Source organism: Schistocerca cancellata, chromosome 1 (genome assembly GCF_023864275.1).
Source record: "Schistocerca cancellata isolate TAMUIC-IGC-003103 chromosome 1, iqSchCanc2.1, whole genome shotgun sequence".
Classification (NCBI taxonomy): Eukaryota; Metazoa; Arthropoda; class Insecta; order Orthoptera; family Acrididae; genus Schistocerca; species Schistocerca cancellata.
Window position 1 is genome coordinate 174,526,755 of NC_064626.1, and position 21,534 is coordinate 174,548,288.

At 39.2% G+C, this 21,534-nt stretch overlaps 1 protein-coding gene across 1 annotated transcript in view; it reads right to left on the reverse strand.

Annotated features, from left to right (window-relative positions):
- Nucleotides 1-21,534, reverse strand: part of LOC126160489 (protein dopey-1 homolog) — a 328,138-nt gene that overhangs the window by 299,753 nt on the left and 6,851 nt on the right. Inside the window, exons 5-8 of the mRNA XM_049916952.1 lie at nucleotides 21,258-21,447; nucleotides 20,558-20,733; nucleotides 17,600-17,750; nucleotides 16,278-16,411 (exon numbers count right to left, since the gene is read on the reverse strand). Of these exons, the coding sequence (XP_049772909.1) occupies nucleotides 16,278-16,411; nucleotides 17,600-17,750; nucleotides 20,558-20,733; nucleotides 21,258-21,447 (651 nt within the window). The remainder of the gene's footprint in view (nucleotides 1-16,277; nucleotides 16,412-17,599; nucleotides 17,751-20,557; nucleotides 20,734-21,257; nucleotides 21,448-21,534) is intronic.

Below are 21,534 nucleotides of genomic sequence, written 5' to 3' on the forward strand. Positions count from 1 at the left end.
GCATGTTATTGCAAGACATTTGTGTACAATGGAAGTTGACAGATGTATTTGGTGATGTGGCCATTGTTTCACAACACAATTTTGTAAAAACATATCGTAAACTGTTCTGCCCCTTCTTATCCTCTCCCACAACTGTTTAATCACTAAGCAATAACATAAAGACATTAACATAACCTATCATTAATATTTACTGCACCTTAACTTCTAAAAACCAGTCGATTGTGCTTCGAACAGAAGTTCTCCCACACTTTAGCTACTGTACTCTGTACATTCAGTGGCAAATTGTACTGTATTCCTGACACTGTGGTAGGAACTGGAACTGTCATAAGAATATGTTCAAAAGGAATCCAACAGCTGTCTGCCAAATGTGGCCAATGAAATGATCTTGCTGGTCCTGCCGGTGCCATATAGTTCACAAATACATCACCTTCTGCTTCACAGCACTCTGCAATACATCCTAAGTACCATTTGTCATCATAAACAGCAATAACATAGCAACCTGGTTGTATGTTGCTGCTTTTGCTTCTGAATCCTGAGTCATACACACTGTGAAGACACATGTTGTGCATGAACCTATAGTTATAGTTGGACAGTCTGCTCACCTGCACATTGTCAGAGTCCGCTAGAGATAAGTGATGATGGCTCCTTGTGCCTGCAACAGTTTTAACATGTTCTAGTCTGCTTTTCAGAAACTCTTCGACTGATTTCACCTATCTTTTGAAACATCGAATGATTGTATGCCAGAGATATTTTTCTGTACCCAGGTAAATAACTGAAGAGGTGTTAGAATGTGACCTTCTGTAGGGTGCTGCAGACTAGCTCGTGATGCCATGCGCTTAATGGTAGCACCAATACCATCACATATATTTTTACCATGACTTGTAGTGAAAAAATTCCATTGTGTGTGAATCTGAAAATCATGGTAATGCATGCATAAATTTTTGAGATTTTTACAGTTGCCCCAATATGCCATGACAGTGCGAATGTGGGCATGAACTGTAATGGCATCATGAATTAAACAGTCATTAAAAATGCGCAGGTTCATGAGAGACACATCACCTGATTCACTTCTATAGTGAATCGCAAATGGCTGGAGAGTTGCTTGACTGTTTCCCAATGATATCCTTGGATGGCATCTTGAACTATAAATGCATAATTTTCAGAAAAGTCTAGTATTACTATAATTTCATCTTGTTTCAAATTATCCTTACAAAACTGGAGATAAGCTGATTGTGCTGTTGCTGTGAAGCTGTGTGTGGTAAGTTTGTCCGTTTTTTGACAACACATTTCAACAACATCTTCCACTGTACTTTGCTTTGTTTCAAGACTTGTGCGATCCATGTGTGTTCAATGTTTATAAGAAACAAGTTCATTGTCATCCATAAGGAGTTCACCATACAGTTTGTTATTCATGTGTTCTGCAAGACTGCCTTACCAGGACACTTTTCACACCTGTGTATCATGCACTGGTAGGAACTGATGTCACACACTAGCAGCTTCATTGCACCTTTGTAATCCAGACCACGATCCTTTATAGCAGCAAACATCAGCTTAGCATTTTGATGGGTCTCACATACACAAACATTGTGTGTGCCCCTTGCACTTGTAGGCACAACCCATTTTGGCTGAAGATTGAAGAAAGATTATAAACCTACTTTGGTATAGGGATACTCTTCCTTGAATTCTACATATAGTTCTGATATGTTGCATAGCAACAGTCTTTTTTGCATCTGTACACATACATTTCCCATTTTCACCATTACATAGTCTTTTTTCCTGGCATTATTCAGCTGTAGTCATTATTTTCATAAAACTCCGACACTAGCATCTTTATTTCTGAACTCAATTGCTTACCCTGAGCCTGCTGAAGTTGTGGAAGCACTCCTTGGGTTGCTTTTATTTTCCTAGCTTGCTTTACCATATATGTCGAAACATTGAATTCCTTTGCAGTTTAGTCAATAGCCCAGCTGGAAGCTGCAAGGGTAAGAATAGCTACTTTTTTCTGGCATGTGGATATGGCACATTTTTCTTTCAAATCATGCACAATTCTGTCCAAATCAGAGCAATTCTGGCATTATTTCTGTTCCTTTGAAGCAGATAGTTCTTCCTCTTCCACCATTAGTGTGTCAGCTATTTTGCGTTTTAATTCCATTTGAGCTTCTTGTAGTTTTCTTCTACCATAGCTGGGCCTGTCTCTTCTCCCAACTTTGTGTGTCTTCATGGGAGACAAACCAAGAGCAGTCACTGAAATATTTAATTGCTCATCCACTGTGGTTGTAGGTGACTGATACTCTTCGTCACTGTCATGTAAATTATCTGAATATTCTTCATTTTTTAGCAGTGTAACACACCTGGAACATAACTTTTGTCCTGGTTTCATGTAAAGTCCCATGCACTGATTCACTTTCAATACTGATTTGATATCAATTTCTCTGAGGCTACACTTCACTGTCTTCTTATGTATCCGAAATGGATCAAAACAACTTCTTTGTAGGAAGGAATACTTATCCAGAAACACTTTCATATGATGAAAACAAACACTAAAGTTTCCTGGAACTATACTTCTTGTGCCCACAGGGTGTATCCCGGATGTCCATAGCAACAAATCTTGGTCCTATTCATCCAGATCATACAGTACAGAGTGAATGCCACATTTTGTTCCATACGTTGTTTTATGACATTCAGATGCTTGTGCTCTACCAATACTGCAACTTGCTTGAACAAAAGCACCACTAGTACACTCTTCTGCCTCCATACTGACTTTCCACAACAGTACAGACTAGTCTGAACTAGAATCTTAAAAACATGAGTAACCTGTAATTGTTGCTTGTTTCCTTTGTTGTTCCTGCGTGACAATGACTCATTCTGTCCCTGAAAACTACCATTGTTTAACTTTCTGTTGCCTAATGGTTCCCAACAATTGCTCCAGCTTTATCTGAAACAAGCTGTCTGCATCATCACTATTACTTGCTAAATCGTGTTAAAAGAAACGTAACCAAATACATCTCTGTCAACTTTTATTGTACACAAATGCCTTGCAATAACAAGATGAAATTTTTCCACATGTTATATTATGGTCTACTTATGCAGTGTTTGAAATTTGGCTTGGATATCAGTTGTCCCTTTTGTGCTACCACACTTAGAAAATCCATGTTTTTCAGGTAATTTTTCAAATTTTTGTATTTTCGTGTGCATGTAACTCTGTTTGTGTGACTGATATGGGCAAGATGAGTTCTGTGTGTGTTTAGGCCACATTAAGCTTACCACAAAAAATTAATACCCTTTTTGAGTGAATTATATTTGGTATAGAGGGCACCTACAATATGTACCTTTTAACGTATTACATTTTTTAAATCACATTTTGTAATTTTTTATTTTCCCTCAGAAATATGTTGTTGGTGTTTTGATTCATGGAGTGTGTTCTCTAAGTGGATGTTACTGGGTTGTAAAAACTTCACTGGACTGTGTGGAATAGTTCCAAAGTTATTAAGAACTGAAGTTGGGTCTGAATATAGATTGCCAGATGCGGGTTGCAATTTCCAGGTCACGCCACATTCTTTCACAACCCATAATTCTGGAACTAATTGGCAGGGGAACTTAAAATTTTGTACATGAGTGTTCCACACTTGGTAGCATTGGTGTGTTAAATTTCAGCCAAATCTGAGACTATCAGCTGGAATATTTTTCTCAAATTGGTTGAACTGACATGGAATGACCCACATGAATAGCACCACAAAGTAGAAAACAGTTTCAAAATTCTCATTAACGTGAATCCTTTTCCAAAAAATGTCCGGCAGACTGCTATGAACTTCACCAAAATTAACGCAATGTGACAGTGATGTAAAACTTGAAGGCAGTTAATAGAATGTGTGTTAAAGGTATTCTGCAACAATTTTGCTACCATTATCTCCAGTGCCTTGGTAATGGATAGTTAAATTTTGAAGTTTATAATTACTTTGATTCTGTAGTTATTACAGCAGAACTACCTCAAATATGTCATGAAGGGTCACAACAAAAATGTCCTCCTTTTTTTGTACTTTTTCCAGTTCTTCTGACTCGAGCTTTCCCATTCATCAGAAATTTTTATATTACCTTCCCCACAGTGTATTAAATGACTGCAAAGCATAATTAATGATGACAGATTTGATTTGAGTACAGGTGGAACATAGGTGTTTTTTCATAGTGCTTTTACTTTGTTGTTGCACACTGCATTGCCCAACCAAACCAACTTTTTTTGATGGCTTTGAATATTGTCTTTCTAATGAAAATGATTTTAAGAAGCCTGCAGAACACACTTTTTTTTTGTAAAAGTGGGCTAACAGAGCTGTAAAGCTAATGTAGGCTACCACAGACTTTCGTAACTTAAGTGTAGACTACAGTATTTCCAGAATAAAATTTTCACTCCGCAGTGGAGTGTGTGCTGATATGAAACTTCCTGGCATATTAAAATTGTGTGCAGAACCGAGAATCAAACTCGGGACCTTTGCCTTTTGCGAGCAAGTGCTCTACCGACTGAGCTACCCAAGCATGACTCACGACCTGTCCTCGCAGCTTTAATTCCATTAATACCTCATCTCCTACCTTTCAAACTTCGGAGAAGCTCTCCTGCGAACTTTGCAGAACCAGCACTCCTGGAAGAGAGGATATTGTGGAGACTTTGTTTGGCCACAGCCTGAGGGATGTTCCCAGAATGAAATTTTCACTCTGCAAAGGAGTGTGCGCTGTTATGAAACTTCCTCACAGATTAAAATGCTTCATTCTGGAAACATCCCCCTGGTTGTGGCAATCTCCGCAGTATCCTTTCTTCCAGGAGTGCTAGTTCTGCAAGGTTTGCAGGAGAGCTTCTGTGAAGTTTGGAAGGTAGGAAACGAGGTACTGGCCGAATTAAATCAGTGAAGACGGGTCGCGAGTCGTGCTTGGGTATCTCAGTCAGTAGAGCACTTGCCTGAAAAAGGCAAAGGTCCTGAGATCAAGTCTCAGTCCGGCAAACAGTTTTAATCTGCCAGGAAGTTTCGTAGACTACAGTAGTTTTCCTAAGAGCTTTGGTCAGTTAAGGTTATACCCGCACTACCCGCACATTAGGTGTGTTGCATACCTATCGGGCATTACCTCATAACGATTTCTTTCTTTACATATGCAACCAATGTCTTAGCTGACTCAGCTAAAAATCAGAAGTGGTAAACCATCTAGAACTGAGGGAGGATATACACATGGCCCCATAACCTACGGAACATTTTTGTTCTTCATAGTTATATTCCTGTCTGTTACTTAACAATAAAAGTTCTTATAGCAAAATTTAACTTGTCAATGTTTAATTGAGACTTTTTTTTAAAAAACTGATAATTTCTAGCGAGAGGGATATTGTAATAAAAATAAAGGAAACAAGATAGATTTATCACACAGCAGCAGAATATGCAATTTTCTCAAGCAAAAGGTAAAACAGAAAAAAATGCCAAATAAAAGTATGTCAAACATCACATCAAAATTTCGTCAAACTTATATAAAATATGTTTCTGTTATTCATAAATGACTTTCTCATTTATCAATAATAACAGGAAACTCTTGCCTTAGGAACATTCCATTGAATACAAAATATCAACAATAATCATATACATTTTTACGTGTATGCATGTAAACTGTACTTGCATTGAAAGTAATTGCTTTGGTTACATGAAAGTGCAGAAGTTACATGATCAACTAGTTTTTATTACTTTACAATCCAGTTTATATTTTGTAAGGATATAAAATGCACACTGGACTAACACTGCAATTCTAATTACGTCCAAAACAAACAACCAAACAAACAAAAAGAAGTCACCGGCTCCCAGTTTCTCTCTTACACATTCATTTATGTTTCTTTCCCTGCCAACACTACCAATACTATCAGTAATTCTACGATTTACTACACTATTTATGTAGCATACAAAAGTGCTGAACTGTAGTATTGGTAGAGGGCTCGCTTCGTACATTATTGCTCATTAGATCTTTTTTATTGTTCTCTCTTAAGAGAGCTCAAAAATTTGTACAAGATGGCTTTGTTTTGTTTCTTTCAAGACAATATTGCCAGATAAATATTTTGTCTCCTAGTTGCCGGAAACTCAAGAGTACACTGGTGAAAGGTGCAATATGGGGTCAAACAAATGACTTTATCTCGAACAGGTTACCACGAAACTTTACCATGTTTACTGGAAATGTGCATATCTTCACACCAAAATCATCAAAATACATGAAGGTCACACATTTGTATAGAGTGACGCTACTATAAATATTTAAACATTCAAAATATGTCAAAACTTCACTAGATGATGAGAAGTATGACAATATCTGAAACACAGTGGTGTCTTAACACTGCAACCCAACTGGAAACCCAAGTTTTCATCTTGTGGATTTTTGTGAACCTACAAACCACAAACCTACCAGTCCCACATTTGAACATTAATAAAGGATGTATAAGCTAAACTCACCAGAAGAAGGGATCGGTTGGTAGGACATATTCTGAGGCATCAAGGGATCACCAGTTTAGTACCGGAGGGCAGCGTGGAGGGTAAAAATTGTAGAGGGAGACCAAGAGATGAATACACTAAACAGATTCAGAAGGATGTAGGTTGCAGTGGGTACTGGGAGATGAAGAAGCTTGCACAAGATAGAGTAGCATGGAGAGCTGCATCAAACCAGTCTCTGGACTGAAGACCACAACAACAACAACAACAACAACAACAACAACAACAAGCTAAACTCTTACTCATTGTTTCCACTACTAAATGATCATGAGTGCTATATTTCTCATATAGTTCCTTCTTCTGAACAATTCCATTCTCAGTATGTAATGACATTTTGTGACAATAAGTAGTAAATACCTACAGAGCTAACAGAAGGGTAAGGGAGGCAGAATTAGACATAACAACATTCAGAAAGAGAGAAAACTCAAAACCAGAGAAGTCAGAGAGGAATTCTGAGGTGTGGGAAGGTAAACACAACACAAAGTAGTTTGTAGTAGGTTCATCTGCCACAGAGGGCGGGGGCGGGGGCAGGGGCGGTGGTGGGGGCGGGGCTGAGGGTGGGGGGTTGGGGTGGAAGCGAGGGCAGGGGCGAAGGCAGGTGCGGGGCAGGGGTGGAGGGAGGTTGCACCTGAATATGTCATACAGGGAAAGCTAGAGGCATCAGAAATGTTGTGACAGCAGTGAATTTTGATTGAGGGAGTCGGAAAGTATTGGGGAGGCTATTCCTCATTTCTGGATATGATAACAGGTACCCATAGCTCACATGGAGAATGCAGTTAACTGGTGTGTATAATAATGGTACAGATCAGGTCATTTGCAGATAGTTGCAAGATATATGACAATAGATTTAAAAAATTTACTCACCAACCACCAGCTTGAGAACACACATATAAAAATATTAAAATTTGCAAGCTTTTGGAGTCACTGGCTCCTTCTTCAGGCACAAGGGTTGTCTGGGAAGGAAGAGGGGCACATAAAAAGGACTGGTGAGTTTTGGGAAATGGGTAGAGCTCGGAGATGAGAAGGAAAGACTAATTTCTGGGGACTGCACTGGATGAGATTTGAAAACCTGAGAGCTCAAAAGTGGAAGACAGGGTAATATGCAAGACAGAGATTACTGACTAAACATCATGTAAGAGTTAATAAGTGTGAAAAGCTAAGCACATTATACGTAGAAGAGGTAAGGAGTAGGGAAAAACAGACAGGTCAGAAAATAAAAGGTACAGTAAACTAAAAGGAAGTGAAGAAAGGAACAGATACTGAGAAGAAATGCTGAGACTGTAGAAATTAACAAAAATTAAGGCCTGGTGGACGGCTAGAACCAAGGACATGTTTTAACACAAAGGACACGTTGTACAATACCCTGTTGAAGAGCATGCTCTGCAACATGATAGTAGTAATGTCAGTGCCTGTTTCAGCACATATACCATATGAAATCTTCCCTCAGATACCAGTTTCTCAGAGCCCTGCATGTGGGAACCGGCACTGTGACACGTCCTTGGTTCTCGCCATCCATCTGCCTTAATTTACATTTATTTCTTTGGTGTCAGTGTTTCTTCTCAGTAACTATTGCTTTCTTTACTCCCTTTTGGTTTTCTATATCCTTTATTTTCTGACCCATCTATTTTTTCCCTGCCCTCCCCCCCCCCCCCTTCCCCCCACCTCTATCACACAAAATGCAGTTAGCTTTCAGTTCTTATAGACATGAGCATAATGTTTTGTCAGTAATCTCTGTCTTGTGTGTTACTCTATCTTCCACCTTTAAACTCTCACATTTTCAAATCTCGCCCAGTGCAGTCTCCAACAATCAATTTTTCCTTTTCATGCTGTCTGGTAAGCCTCTCCTGACCTGGGGAACTGGGCGGCTTTTCCAAGCTATTCCCATTTCCTAACCCTCACCAGTCCTTTTCCTGCACACTTTTTCCTTCCCCTTCAACCCTCCCACCAGAAGAAGGTGCCACTGGCCCCAAGAGCTTGCAAATTTCAATACCTTTACATGTGTTTTCTGCTGCTGCAACTTGGTGAGTAACTGTTTTTAACTGTGCAGTTACGCTTTCAAAAATTGAGTATTTTTGTTAAGATACGTAACATTATTAAGTAAGTGTCTAAAATGCAGTTAACAAGGTGCAGAGGATAGTGCATTTGGTGAAACCTGCACATTGTTAAGGCTGATTGCTTGTTATGTCAAGTTCAGGATACAGTGAAAGACAACATGATTTTGGTGGAAATGATATTTGCTGTATTCCAAAATATTACTTTTGAATATGAAGAACTGCATATGAAAGAACATGAGAGATATAGACCATGCCATTCACATAACATGTTGACAACTTATCAATTTTTCATGTAATCTATGAGATGTTCTAAATAATGAGTGCACAGGACTTGAAACAGTAATACATCAAAATGCTTGAATAAATAAAGCACAAATTAACTTACTGCATGAATTCATATATCACTGAAAATACACTCCTGGAAATTGAAATAAGAACACCATGAATTCATTGTCCCAGGAAGGGGAAACTTTACTGACACATTGCTGGGGTCAGATACATCACATGATCACACTGACAGAACCACAGGCACATAGACACAGGCAACAGAGCATGCACAATGTCGGCACTAGTACAGTGTATATCCACCTTTCGCAGCAATGCAGGCTGCTATTCTCCCATGGAGACAATCGTAGAGATGCTGGATGTAGTCCTGTGGAACGGCTTGCCATGCCATTTCCACCTGGCGCCTCAGTTGGACCAGCGTTCGTGCTGGACGTGCAGACCGCGTGAGACGACGCTTCATCCAGTCCCAAGCATGCTCAATGGGGGACAGATCCGGAGATCTTGCTGGCCAGGGTAGTTGACTTACACCTTCTAGAGCACGTTGGGTGGCACGGGATACATGCGGACGTGCACTGTCCTGTTGGAACAGCAAGTTCCCTTGCCGGTCTAGGAATGGTAGAACGATGGGTTCGATGACAGTTTGGATGTACCGTGCACTATTCAGTGTCCCCTCGACGATCACCAGTGGTGTACGGCCAGTGTAGGCGATCGCTCCCCACACCATGATGCCGGGTGTTGGCCCTGTGTGCCTCAGTCGTATGCAGTCCTGATTGTGGCGCTCACCTGCACGGCGCCAAACACGCATACGACCATCATTGGCACCAAGGCAAAAGCGACTCTCATCGCTGAAGACGACACGTCTCCATTCGTCCCTCCATTCACGCCTGTCGCGACACCACTGGAGGCGGGCTGCACGATGTTGGGGCGTGAGTGGAAGACGGCCTAATGGTGTGCGGGACCGTAGCCCAGCTTCATGGAGACGGTTGCGAATGGTCCTTGCCGATACCCCAGGAGCAACAGTGTCCCTAATTTGCTGGGAAGTGGCGGTGCGGTCCCCTACGGCACTGCGTAGGATCCTACGGTCTTGGCGTGCATCCGTGCGTCGCTGCGGTCCGGTCCCAGGTCGACGGGCACGTGCACCTTCCGCCGACCACTGGCGACAACATCGATGTACTGTGGAGACCTCACGCCCCACGTGTTGAGCAATTCGGCGGTACGTCCACCCGGCCTCCCGCATGCCCTCTATACGCCCTGCTCAAAGTCCGTCAACTGCACATACGGTTCACGTCCACGCTGTCACGGCATGCTACCAGTGTTAAAGACTGCGATGGAGCTCCGTATGCCACGGCAAACTGGCTGACACTGACGGCAGCGGTGCACAAATGCTGCGCAGCTAGCGCCATTCGACGGCCAACACCGCGGTTCCTGGTGTGTCCGCTGTGCCGTGCGTGTGATCATTGCTTGTACAGCCCTCTCGCAGTGTCCGGAGCAAGTATGGTGGGTCTGACACACCGGTGTCAGTGTGTTCTTTTTTCCATTTCCAGGAGTGTATTTTGGTAAAGATGGATCCAAGTCATACAAAAATCCACCTCAACACGTTTGGACCTGTTCTGAAAATATCATCAGGCAGGTAACTGGCGTGAGTTTAGTGGCAAGATTAGCAAAGACAGAGCTTGAATGCTGGAGTCTGTTTTGCAATGAAAATATAGCTTACTATTATCTTGAAATACTAGAACTTGCAAATTGCAGAAAGGAAAGCAGCTTGTGAAGTAGTTGCAAATCACCGTTTTACGGAGGGAATGACAATGAGCAAGCTGAAGGCTTATATAAGCTTGTTGTACATTGCTGTATTTTGGCCATCTGGGAGGCAGAACACCGTTGACCTTTGGGCTTCAGACGGAACAGGCGTTGAAATATTTTGGTTGACAATGACATGATAACATTTTCATGTTATTCAAAGCTGTCTTTGTTTTGACAATAAATCCGCACATGAAGAAAGAAAACAGTTGAACAACTTAGCACCAATACATCAGATATTTGAAATATTCATTGAAACTGCAAGAAAGCCTATGTACTAGGAGAATATTCAACCATAGATGAAATGCCGCTTGCATTCAGAAGCAGAAGCAATTTTGACAATACATTCCATAAAAACCGGCCCAATATGGCATAAAATATTTGCCTTGGTTGATGCAAAGAATTTCTATATCTTCAACCTCGAAATATAGGCTGGGATGCAGCCGGAGGGACTGTTTTCACTCAGTAATAAACCATCTGATGTGGTGAATCGGATGATGAAACCCATTTCAAAAACAAGCCATAATGTGGCTTTAGGTAATTGGTTTACAAGCTATGAACGAGTGCCACATCTGCTGAAAGAACACAAGCAACAATGCGTAAGAACATGGGCGAAACTCGTGATTGAGGTATCTACTCATCTAAGTTCAATTTCCAAAAGGATATTACACTTGTTTCTCATATACCAAAGAAAAACAAAGTTGTTTTGCTCATGTCTGGTCTACACCATGATGCTGAAAATGATGAATCGACATGAGATAAAAAGAAACCACAGATAAACATGTTTTATAATTCTACGAAAGGTGGAGTTGACCTATGATGTAATCTGCAACTAAAAAAAAATGGCCTCAGACTGTCTTCTATGCAATACTGAGTATGGCTATCATAAATACTGCCATTGTTCAGCGATCAAATAACAATAAAAACCAAAAGTGTTGTAATTTCACAAAAACACTAGGCTGTAAGATCATCAGTGAGCACTAGTGCCTGACGAAAAATACCTCAAACTGCCAAGCACCCTGCATAAGAGAATCAGAGAATTTAGTGTAGAATCTTCACAAGAATCGACTGCCAGAGTCCAAGGTGTACGAAAAGATGTCAAGTGTGTCCCTATGCTAGACACTGTAAAACACTACATGCTTGCGAAGGATGTCATAAGTACATTTTTCAAGAACACCTTGTTCCATTCTATGAACAATATGCTATGGTAAGAGATGATCAACAGCTTATCTTGAAAATTTATTGTCCATTTTGTGTTTGAAGAAGATTTATCTCATAAATACTTAGCAAAAAATTACTCATGAGAATGTATGGTTTTGTAGATTTTAAAAAATACATAATGTTGTTGTTGCTGTTGCTGTTGTTGTTACTGTTGTGGTCTTCAGTCCACAGACTGGTCTGATGCAACTCTCCATGCTACTCCACCCTCTGCAAGCTTCATCATCTCCGAGTAACTACTGCAACCTACACTCTTCTGAATGTGCTTATTGTATTCATCTCTTGGTCTCCCTCTACGAGTTTTACCCTCCACGCTTCCCTCCAATACTAAACTGGTGATGTCTCAGAACATGTACTACCAACCGATCCTTTCTTTTAGTCAGGTTGTGCCACGAAGTCCTCTTCTCCCCATTACCTGCTCATTAGTTACATGCTCTACTCATGTAATTTTCAGAAATCTTCTGTAGCACCACATTTCGAAAGCTTGTATTCTCTTCCTATTTAAACTTTTTATCATCCGTTTCACTTCCATACATGGCTACACTGCACACTAATACTTTCTGAAAAGATTTCCTGACACTCTATACTCGATGTTAACAAATTTCTCTTCTTCAGAAACACTTTCCTTGCCATTGCAAACCTACATTTTATAACTTCTCTACTTTGACTATCATCAGTTATCTTGCTTCCCAAATAGCAAAACTCAACTACTAAATTAAGTGTCTTATTTCCTAATCTAATTCCCTCAGCATCACCTGATTTAATTCGACTACATTCCATTATTCTCATTTTGGTTTTGTTGATGTTCATCTTATATCCTCCTTTCAAGATCCTTTGCTGTCTCTGACAGAATTACAATGTCATCGGCAAATCTCAAAGTTTTTATTTCTTCTCCATGGATTTTAATTCCTACTACAATTTTTTCTTTTGTTTCCTTTACTGCTTGCTCAACATACAGATTGAATAACATTGGGGATAGGCTACAACCCTGTCTCACTCCCTTCACAGCCAGCAGTCCCTTTCATACCCCTCAACTCTTATAATTGCCATCTGGTTTCTGTACAAATTGTAAACAGCCTTTCACTCCCTGTATTTTACCCCTGCCACCTTCAAAATTTGAAAGAGAGTATTCCAGTCAACATTATCGAAAGCTTTCTCTAAGTCTATAAATGCTAGAAACGTAGGTTTGCCTTTCCTTATCTGTCTTCTAAGATAAGTTGAAGGGTCAGTATTGCCTCGCGTGTTCTAACATTTCCACGGAATCCAAATTAATCTTCCCCGAAGTCAGCTTCTACCAGTTTTTCCATTCGTCAGTAAAGAATTGGTGTTAGTATTTTGCAGCCATAAGTTATTAAACTGATAGTTCGGTAATTTTCACATCTGTCAACACCTGCTTTCTTTGGGATTGGAATTATTATATTTTTCTTCAAGCCCGAGGGTATTCCACCTGTCTCATACATCTTGCTCACCAGATGGTTGAGTTTTGTCAGGGCTGGCTCTCCCAAGGCTATCAGAAGTTCTAATGGAATGTTGTCTACTCCCCGGGCCTTTTTTTTTTTTTTGACTTAGGTCTTTCAGCACTCTCAAATTCTTCATGCAGCATCATATCTCACTTCATGCAGCATCATATCTCACATTTCATCTTCTTCTGCATCCTCTTCTATTTCCATAATATTGCCCTCAAGTACGTCATCCTCGTATAGACCCTCTACATACTCCTTCCACCTTTCTGCTTTCCCTTCTTTGCTTACAACTGGATTTCCATCTGAGCGCTTGATATTCATGCAAGTGGTTCTCTTTTCTCCAAAGGTCTCTTTAATTTTCCTGTAGGCAGTATCTATCTTACCCCTAGTGAGATAAGCCTCTACATCCTTACATTTGTCCTCTAGCCATCCTTGCTTAGCCAATTTGCACTTCCTGTTGATCTCATTTTTGAGACGTTTGTATTCCTTTTTGCCTGCTTCATTTACTGCACTTTTATATTTTTTCCTTTCATCAATTAAATTCAGTAACTCTTCTGTTACCCAAAGATTCCTACTAGCCCTTGTGTTTTTACCTACTTGATCCTCTGCTGCTTTTACTATGTCATCTCTCAAAGCTACCCATTCTTCTTCTAACGTATTTCTTTTCCCTATTTGTCAATCATTCCCTAATGCTCTCTCTGAAACTCTCTACAGCCTCTGGTTCTTTCAGTTTATCCAGGTTCACCTCCTTAAATCCCTACCTTTTTGCAGTTTCTTCAGTTTTAATCTACAGTTCATAACCAATAAATGGTGGCCAGAGTCTACATCTGCCCCTGAAAATGTTTTGCAATTTAAAACCTGGTTCCCAAATCTCTGTCCTGCCATTATATAATCTATCTGAAATATTCCAGTGTCTCCAGGCCTCTTCCACATATACCACCTTTTTCATGATTCTTACACCAACCGTTACCTATGATTAAGTTATGCTCTGCGCAAAATTCTGCCAGGTGGCTTCCTCTTTCATTCCTTACCGCCAGTCCATATTCACCTACTATGTTTCCTTCTCTTCCTTTCCCTACTATCTTATTCCAGTCCCCAATGACTATTGAATTTTTGGCTCCCTTAACTATCTGAATGTAACATGTTAATATGATTATTTTGTAGACTTTATGTAAAAATTAAGTAAGAAAGCATTTTTTTGCTTAACACTGTCTGTTTCTATGAAAATTCTTTAATTAATATATAATTCACACATTTAATTCCCATGTTTAATAAAAAGTGACAATAAATACTTTAAAAATATACATGAAAAACAGGGTCAATATGGCCCTCCACATCCTTGATGTACCCGTTTTGCACCACATCCTCACTAGATTAAGAACATTTAAAGCATAAGAACAGTGTTCATCAATAAAAGCCTTGCCGTAAGTATAAATATAATTACTCAAACTTTTATTGTTCTTAATTATCCTTCAGTTTTGCATAGAAACTGCAAAATATATGAGGCATGTTCAGAAAATAATTGTACACACATCAAAAAAAGTTTTGCATCACCTCAGTTCCAAGAGCTCTGGAATCTGTACAGAATATTGGAATAGAGATCAACATAAATATCATTTAATGGCCATAGTGTTTTGGGACCGAAATAGAATTTTTTGGTTGAATTTCTGCCGCAGGAATAGAGCATCAATGCAAAACAATATTGTGAGACCCTAAAAAATCTCAAAAGGAGCATTCAAAACTAAAGCAGGGGACTGCTGATGAGAAGAATGTGATTGTTGCACAACAATGCCCATCCTCTCACAGCCTTAGCCACCACGGCATTCTTTAACTATTCCCCATATTCCTCAGTCTTGGTGCCTTCAAATTATCATCTTTACACCTCCCTCAAGGCACATATGAGTGACCTTAAATTTTCAACCGACGAGTCGGTGCAGAAAGAGGTTCTGAATTGGGGAAAACAGCTGGCAGGAGAGTTCTTCCAGGAAGGCACAAAGAAGTTTGTCACGGCTCACCATACGAATTGAATGGATGGTGATAACAGGGAAAAATCATCAACAAGCAAGTGTATCAACAATTTCCTGTAGTTTATTTTCAGCACACACACACACACACACACACACACACACACACACACACACACACACACACACAGAGAGAGAGAGAGAGAGAGAGAGAGAGAGAGAGAGAGAGAGAGAGAGAGAGAGAGAGAGAATAATATCACTTTCACCAAGAAAAAATACCTTGGAAAATGTATTCTCAACCAAATGCATGGGAAAATTGCATGATGATAAATATATGTTTTACAAATTAACACAAGTATTCAGTACAAAGGAAGAGGATGGAGAAGCGGGGGAGGGGGGGGGGGGGGGGGCACCAACAACTACCATTCTGGGTAATTCAGACAGACAAAAACATAAGACAACCAGTTATGTCAGTGCATTATAAGGTTAAATACCAAACACTTTTTATGTGGTTCATAATAGAACTGAACTGAGGCAAAGCACACAATGTTGGGGGCATGGAAATTCAAATGAAAGAAAAGGGTGATGTAGAAGTACATATAGTACAACTAAAAAACAGTGGGTGTGGGGGGGATATAAGGTGTTCCACCATAACCCAAGCAAGAATGCTGACAAATTTTTAAAAAGCAGAAGTGCTGACCATTAAATGAGAAGAACCTTATGAAAGGAACTAACAAAATATTTTGACTGGCAGTCACTTGAAGAGAGAACAAAGTAATCTTAATTAACATATGTAGTATGGAACTCAACTATTGGAAAGGCTGTTGTCCGCAACTAATTTTACAAGAGTTGTAATACACAAACAAATCTCTGAAAAAGGATGTTTTCCAGAAGCTCAGCTAATAATTGTCATTTCCATATCCTTCTCTGTGGCTCATCACCTTTCTATTCAGTGTTCTGCAAGAAATGATCAATCGAAAACAGTAAATTACATACCTGAAAACTTCATACAGGATATCATCTAAAATCTCAGGGCCTATGTCTGGCTTGTCCAAGAGAGAAACCAAAAGGCGATAAGGACGAACATCTTGTGGGTGACTTGCACTCTGACTTAGAGTAATTTTTATAGCCTATAACAACAGATTATATAACATTATAACACCCACAACAGACAAAAGGATTTAATATGGATGATTTAAACATTTAGACTAAAAATAAAAAAAATAAAAAAAAACATGCTGCCATTATTAGACACTTTTATGGGTAAATTCAAATCATTACAGAAATGCATTATATCTTTATACACCAGTCATCTATTTTAAACACCAACATTTCTCTGGTCTCCTACATTAGTAGTTAACAATTAGCCAATGACCTAAAATAGCCTACTGACACAAATAAAATACCTTGAATATGTATAATATGAATTTAACATTTAAAAAACTGAAACGGTGAGTTACACTGGAAAACACACAAAAAATATCATTGTAATTTACACTTTGTGGTTGAACTATGGCAAAGTGATGTGTTGCCCCAAGTCTACCTAGCTGAAAAATTATGGTTGTGGCTGTTGAAACCGTAGGATAGTTTAATAGTTAATGATGGAAAGCTGTTTATGGGTTTTTGTCATCTGTTTTGCATGTAATGCTTATACGGGTGGATGGATGGATGTCACACATTTTCAAGGTGGGACTGCAATAGCAGTATTACTGTTGTACCTGTGTGGGAGTGGTGCACCACTGAGTAAGGAGCACTGTGTGACAACGAATCAGAGACAAATGTGCAATCTCCAACAGTATATATGAGTTATGTTTCCCTGTTACTAAATGTTGAAATACAAAAAGTGATTGTGCATTATGATGCAATATAAGTATTCATTAAAAGAAGAAGTTGTATTCTTTTGTAGACATTTGGAAGTGCTCAAAGGTTCTAAGATTTCAATGCAAAAATAACTGCAGCACTGACGAAGACCACAATGCTGCACTGATGCGTTCCAGGAATTCAGCGCACCATCTCAGAATTGCATGATGTCAACAGATCTAAATCTGAACATATAATATAGCATGACACTTTTAAGAAGGGCAACATTGCAACTGATATCAATATCAATGTGAAATAGTGACACAAAGCTCAGGTGAACATTAGATTTGTATGTCAATTTGCCATTTTAAGTCAGCTCCTGCTCTTTTATACATTTCCACTATAGAGCCATAAATTAACTAAAAATGACACAGCATTCATGAGGAGCTCAGTTCTATATCATAAAATGAATTTACAAAATACAACATTGCACATTTAGGCCTATCTTATATGCATACCTGAATCAAGAGATCTCTGGAATACATCTCAAAATAGGGTGAGGTATTGGATGAAGTAGATTCTACGCTGCGAGATTTCTTAACAAGAGGATGTTCTGAACTCAGTAAAGATACATTTACTTCTGATCCTAGTAGCCAAGCAAATAAACGCCTGAAAACAGTATTTAAATTAATATTTTGAAATACAATTTATTAACACAGAATACCTTACTTATTATTGACTTACTCCTTAGCTGATACAAAATGCATTCCAAAATTCTTAATTATACATGGGAACCATAATATAAACAATTCCATCAAAGTCTTTCTGTTGTTACACCATTGCTATTTTACTTCACTCCTGAACATTTCCTGGCATACTTTGTGTAAAATACCTTGGGACCTGCACAAAAACAAAATCTCATCTTGATTATGGAGCAAGTCCACCTCTCTGTTCTGAAGGGATGGCCACATTTGTTTGCTGTCATTTGCTGAACTGCAAGCTTCATCCCATAACAGTGGCTGTCTCAGTTGTTCATACACTGATTTTATTACTCAGTATTCTAGCCAGAGGCTACTGACTTGTCACATTATTGGCCTTCAGGATGTAATAAGTTAATGTGAACATTTGCAAACATGCTAGCTATGGCTTAGAAGTTCTGCTTGTGCAAAGGCAACAGCTGTTAAACTACACCTCGCCAATCACACATCGTTGCCAAACAGAACAGAGCCCCCACCACTGCCACTTCCCCCTCCTCTACAATGCAGTATGTGCAGATATGTGCCAAGTTATTTTGTTCATACTTTGACAGACATAATAACAGTAGTTCACCAAAAATCGCACTAACCACTATATTTTGCATATAATGTATGAAACAAAAGTCATCTATACTGATTTTATTTTGTAAAAAGAAAAAAACGAATGCTTTCAGCTATGCCACTACATGTGTTTTTATTCTTGTTGACACGTAGGAATTAGAACATCATGAAATAATGTTACAAAAATTTTGAAAAACATTTTTCTAAAGACAAACTTAAATACTACTTATAGAAATTAAGGTGCCACATATGGGAAAATCAGAGACATCTTTGGAGAAGAGAGCTTCAGCTTTATGAATACCAAGACTTCAGATGGTTAGCCCATGCTAAGCAAAGATGGGATTGTTTAAGGGTGGAAGAAATACATAGGAGGCCCATACTAAGAAAACAAAGGCATAGTGCTGACAGTTGTCAATATTACCAATCTACATCTACAGCTACATGATTACTCTGTTATTCACACTACCGTTCCACTCTAAAATGGCGCGCGGGAAAATCATGCACTTAAATTTTTCTGCGCGAGCCCTGATTCCTCTTATTTTACCATGATGATCATTTCTCCCTATGTAGGTGGGTGCCAACAGAATGTTTTTGCAATCGGAGGAGAAAACTGGTGATCGAAATTTCATGAGAAGATCCTGTCGCAATGAAAAACGCCTTTGTTTTAATGATTGCCACTCCAATTCACGTATCATGACTGTGGCACTATCTCCCCTACTTCGCGATAATACAAAATGAGCTGCCCTTCTTTGTACTTTTTCGATGTCATCTGTCAGTCCCATCTGATGCGGATCCCACACTGTACAGCAATACTCCAGAATAGGGTGGACAAGCGTGGTGTAAGCAGTCTCTTTAGTAGACCTGTTGCATCTTCTTAGTGATCTGCCAATGAATCATAGTCTTTGGTTGGTTCTACCCACATCATCATCTACATGAACATTCCAATTTAGAATATTTGTAATTGTAATCGCTAAGTATTTAGTTGAATTTGCAGCCTTCAGATTTGTGCGAATTATTGTGTAATCAAAATTTAGCGGATTTCTTTTAGTACTCATGTGAATAACATCACACTTTTCTTTATTCAGGGTCAATTGCCACTTTTTGCACCATACAGATATCTTATCTAAATCATTTTGCAATTCATTTTGGTCATCTGATGACTTTACAAGATAGTAAATGACAGCACCATCTGCAAACAATCTAAGACGGCTAATGAGATTGTCTCCTATGTCATTAACATAGATCAGGAACAATAGAGGGCCTATAACGCTTCCTTGGGGAACACCGGATATTATTTCTGTTTTACTTGATGACTTTCCGTCTGTTACTACGAACTGTGACCTCCCTGATACGAAATCACGAAATCAGTTGCGCAACTCGGGCAGTATTCCATAGGCATGCAGTTTGGTTAGAAGACGCTTGTGGGGAACGGTGTCGAAAGCCTTCTGGAAATCTAAAAATATGGAATCACACCTCATTACTTCATGAGTATAAAGAGCTAGATGTGTTTCGCAAGAATGATACTTTCTGAATCCGTGCTGACTGCGTGTCAATAAATCATTTTCTTTGAGGTACTTCATAATGTTCGAATACAGTATATGTTCCAAAACCCTACTGCAAATCGACATTCGTGATATAGGCCTGTAATTCAACAGATTACTCCTACTTCCCTTTTTGGGTATTGGTGTGACTTTAGCAATTTTCCAGTCTTTAGGTACGGATCTTTCAGTGAATGAGCAGCTATTGTATCAGCATACTCTGAGAGGAACCTGACTGGTATACAGTCTGGACCGGAAGCCTTACTTTTAGTAAGTGATGTAAACTGCTTTGCGACACCGAGGATATCTATTTCTATGTTTCTCATCTTGGCGGTTGTTTTTGATCGGAATTCAGGAATATTTACTCCATCCTCCAATCAGTTTCATGTCACATTTGCAAAGTACCAGCGTGCATTATTCACATGCTATAAGCCTGCCTTGGAAAAGATCAGTTTGGATTCCAGAGAAATGTAGGCACATGCAAGGCAGTACTGACACTACAGCTTATCTTGGCAGATAGAGTGAAGAAAGGCAAAGCTACATTTATAGCATCTGAAGGCAGCAGGGATAGAATATAAAAAGAAAAAAATTATGGATCTTGTGACAATTCTAAACTGCATACCTGTTCAGTGACATATCTCTACGAAGTATGGTAGTAAGAGAGGCTGTTACAAGTCGTACCACATCAGTGCGCAATAACTGGTTATTGTGCATGGGAAATCCCACAAGCAGTAGGTCGAGCGCACTGCGCTGCACCAGCACACTAGTGTCTTGCATACATGCACACAGTGCACTAACCTTAAAGAAAAGTTGAGACTGATCACATGGATGAACAACTTTTACTGTATTTTGGTATTATTTCTATAGAATAATTACAAAATTTAAAATTTCTAGATAATAATTTTTTACACAACAATAAACTTACTAACTGAACGAAACTTCACTTGCAACAGTCCACTACAATATTTAAGAAATGATCTATGTAGGTCACGGAATGAAGTACCGTCACATTAATCGTGTTCGGGTACAAGGAGGAACAGAATGCATTAGCAGTATAAATTTTTCCCTATCATCAACTACAGCAGTGATTCAGATACTAATTGTTGTCTGGAGGAGGAGAAGTAAAAGATCAATAAGTAGCCACACAGTCTTTATCACACAGACATAACACAAGAAAAACAGGGGGTGGCATGATTACACTATTCAAAATGGCAGTCTGACACGAGGAAATTTAATGGGAATATAATTTATGCTTTCTTACTTTGTTGTGTCATCATTACAAACAATAAAAACCAAAATGAAGTTTAAACAGTGCTTATTACCATAATGTCAACATTGGTCCCCATGATGAATAACTGATCTTCCATAGAAAGCCTCTTGTTGAAGTGTGACAGAACATAGGATATAGCAGGGAGGCGTATACCACTGTTTGCTGCTATGCAATCCCACAGACATCCATAAAAGTGGTTTGGACCTACTCCATCACAAACTTTTTCTAACAATGAGGTAGTTCTGAAAGAAACAGACACATTATGAATAGAACAGTTATACTACTCTCCACTGCACAAAAACAGATGTCTGAATTTCAGTGATTTACTT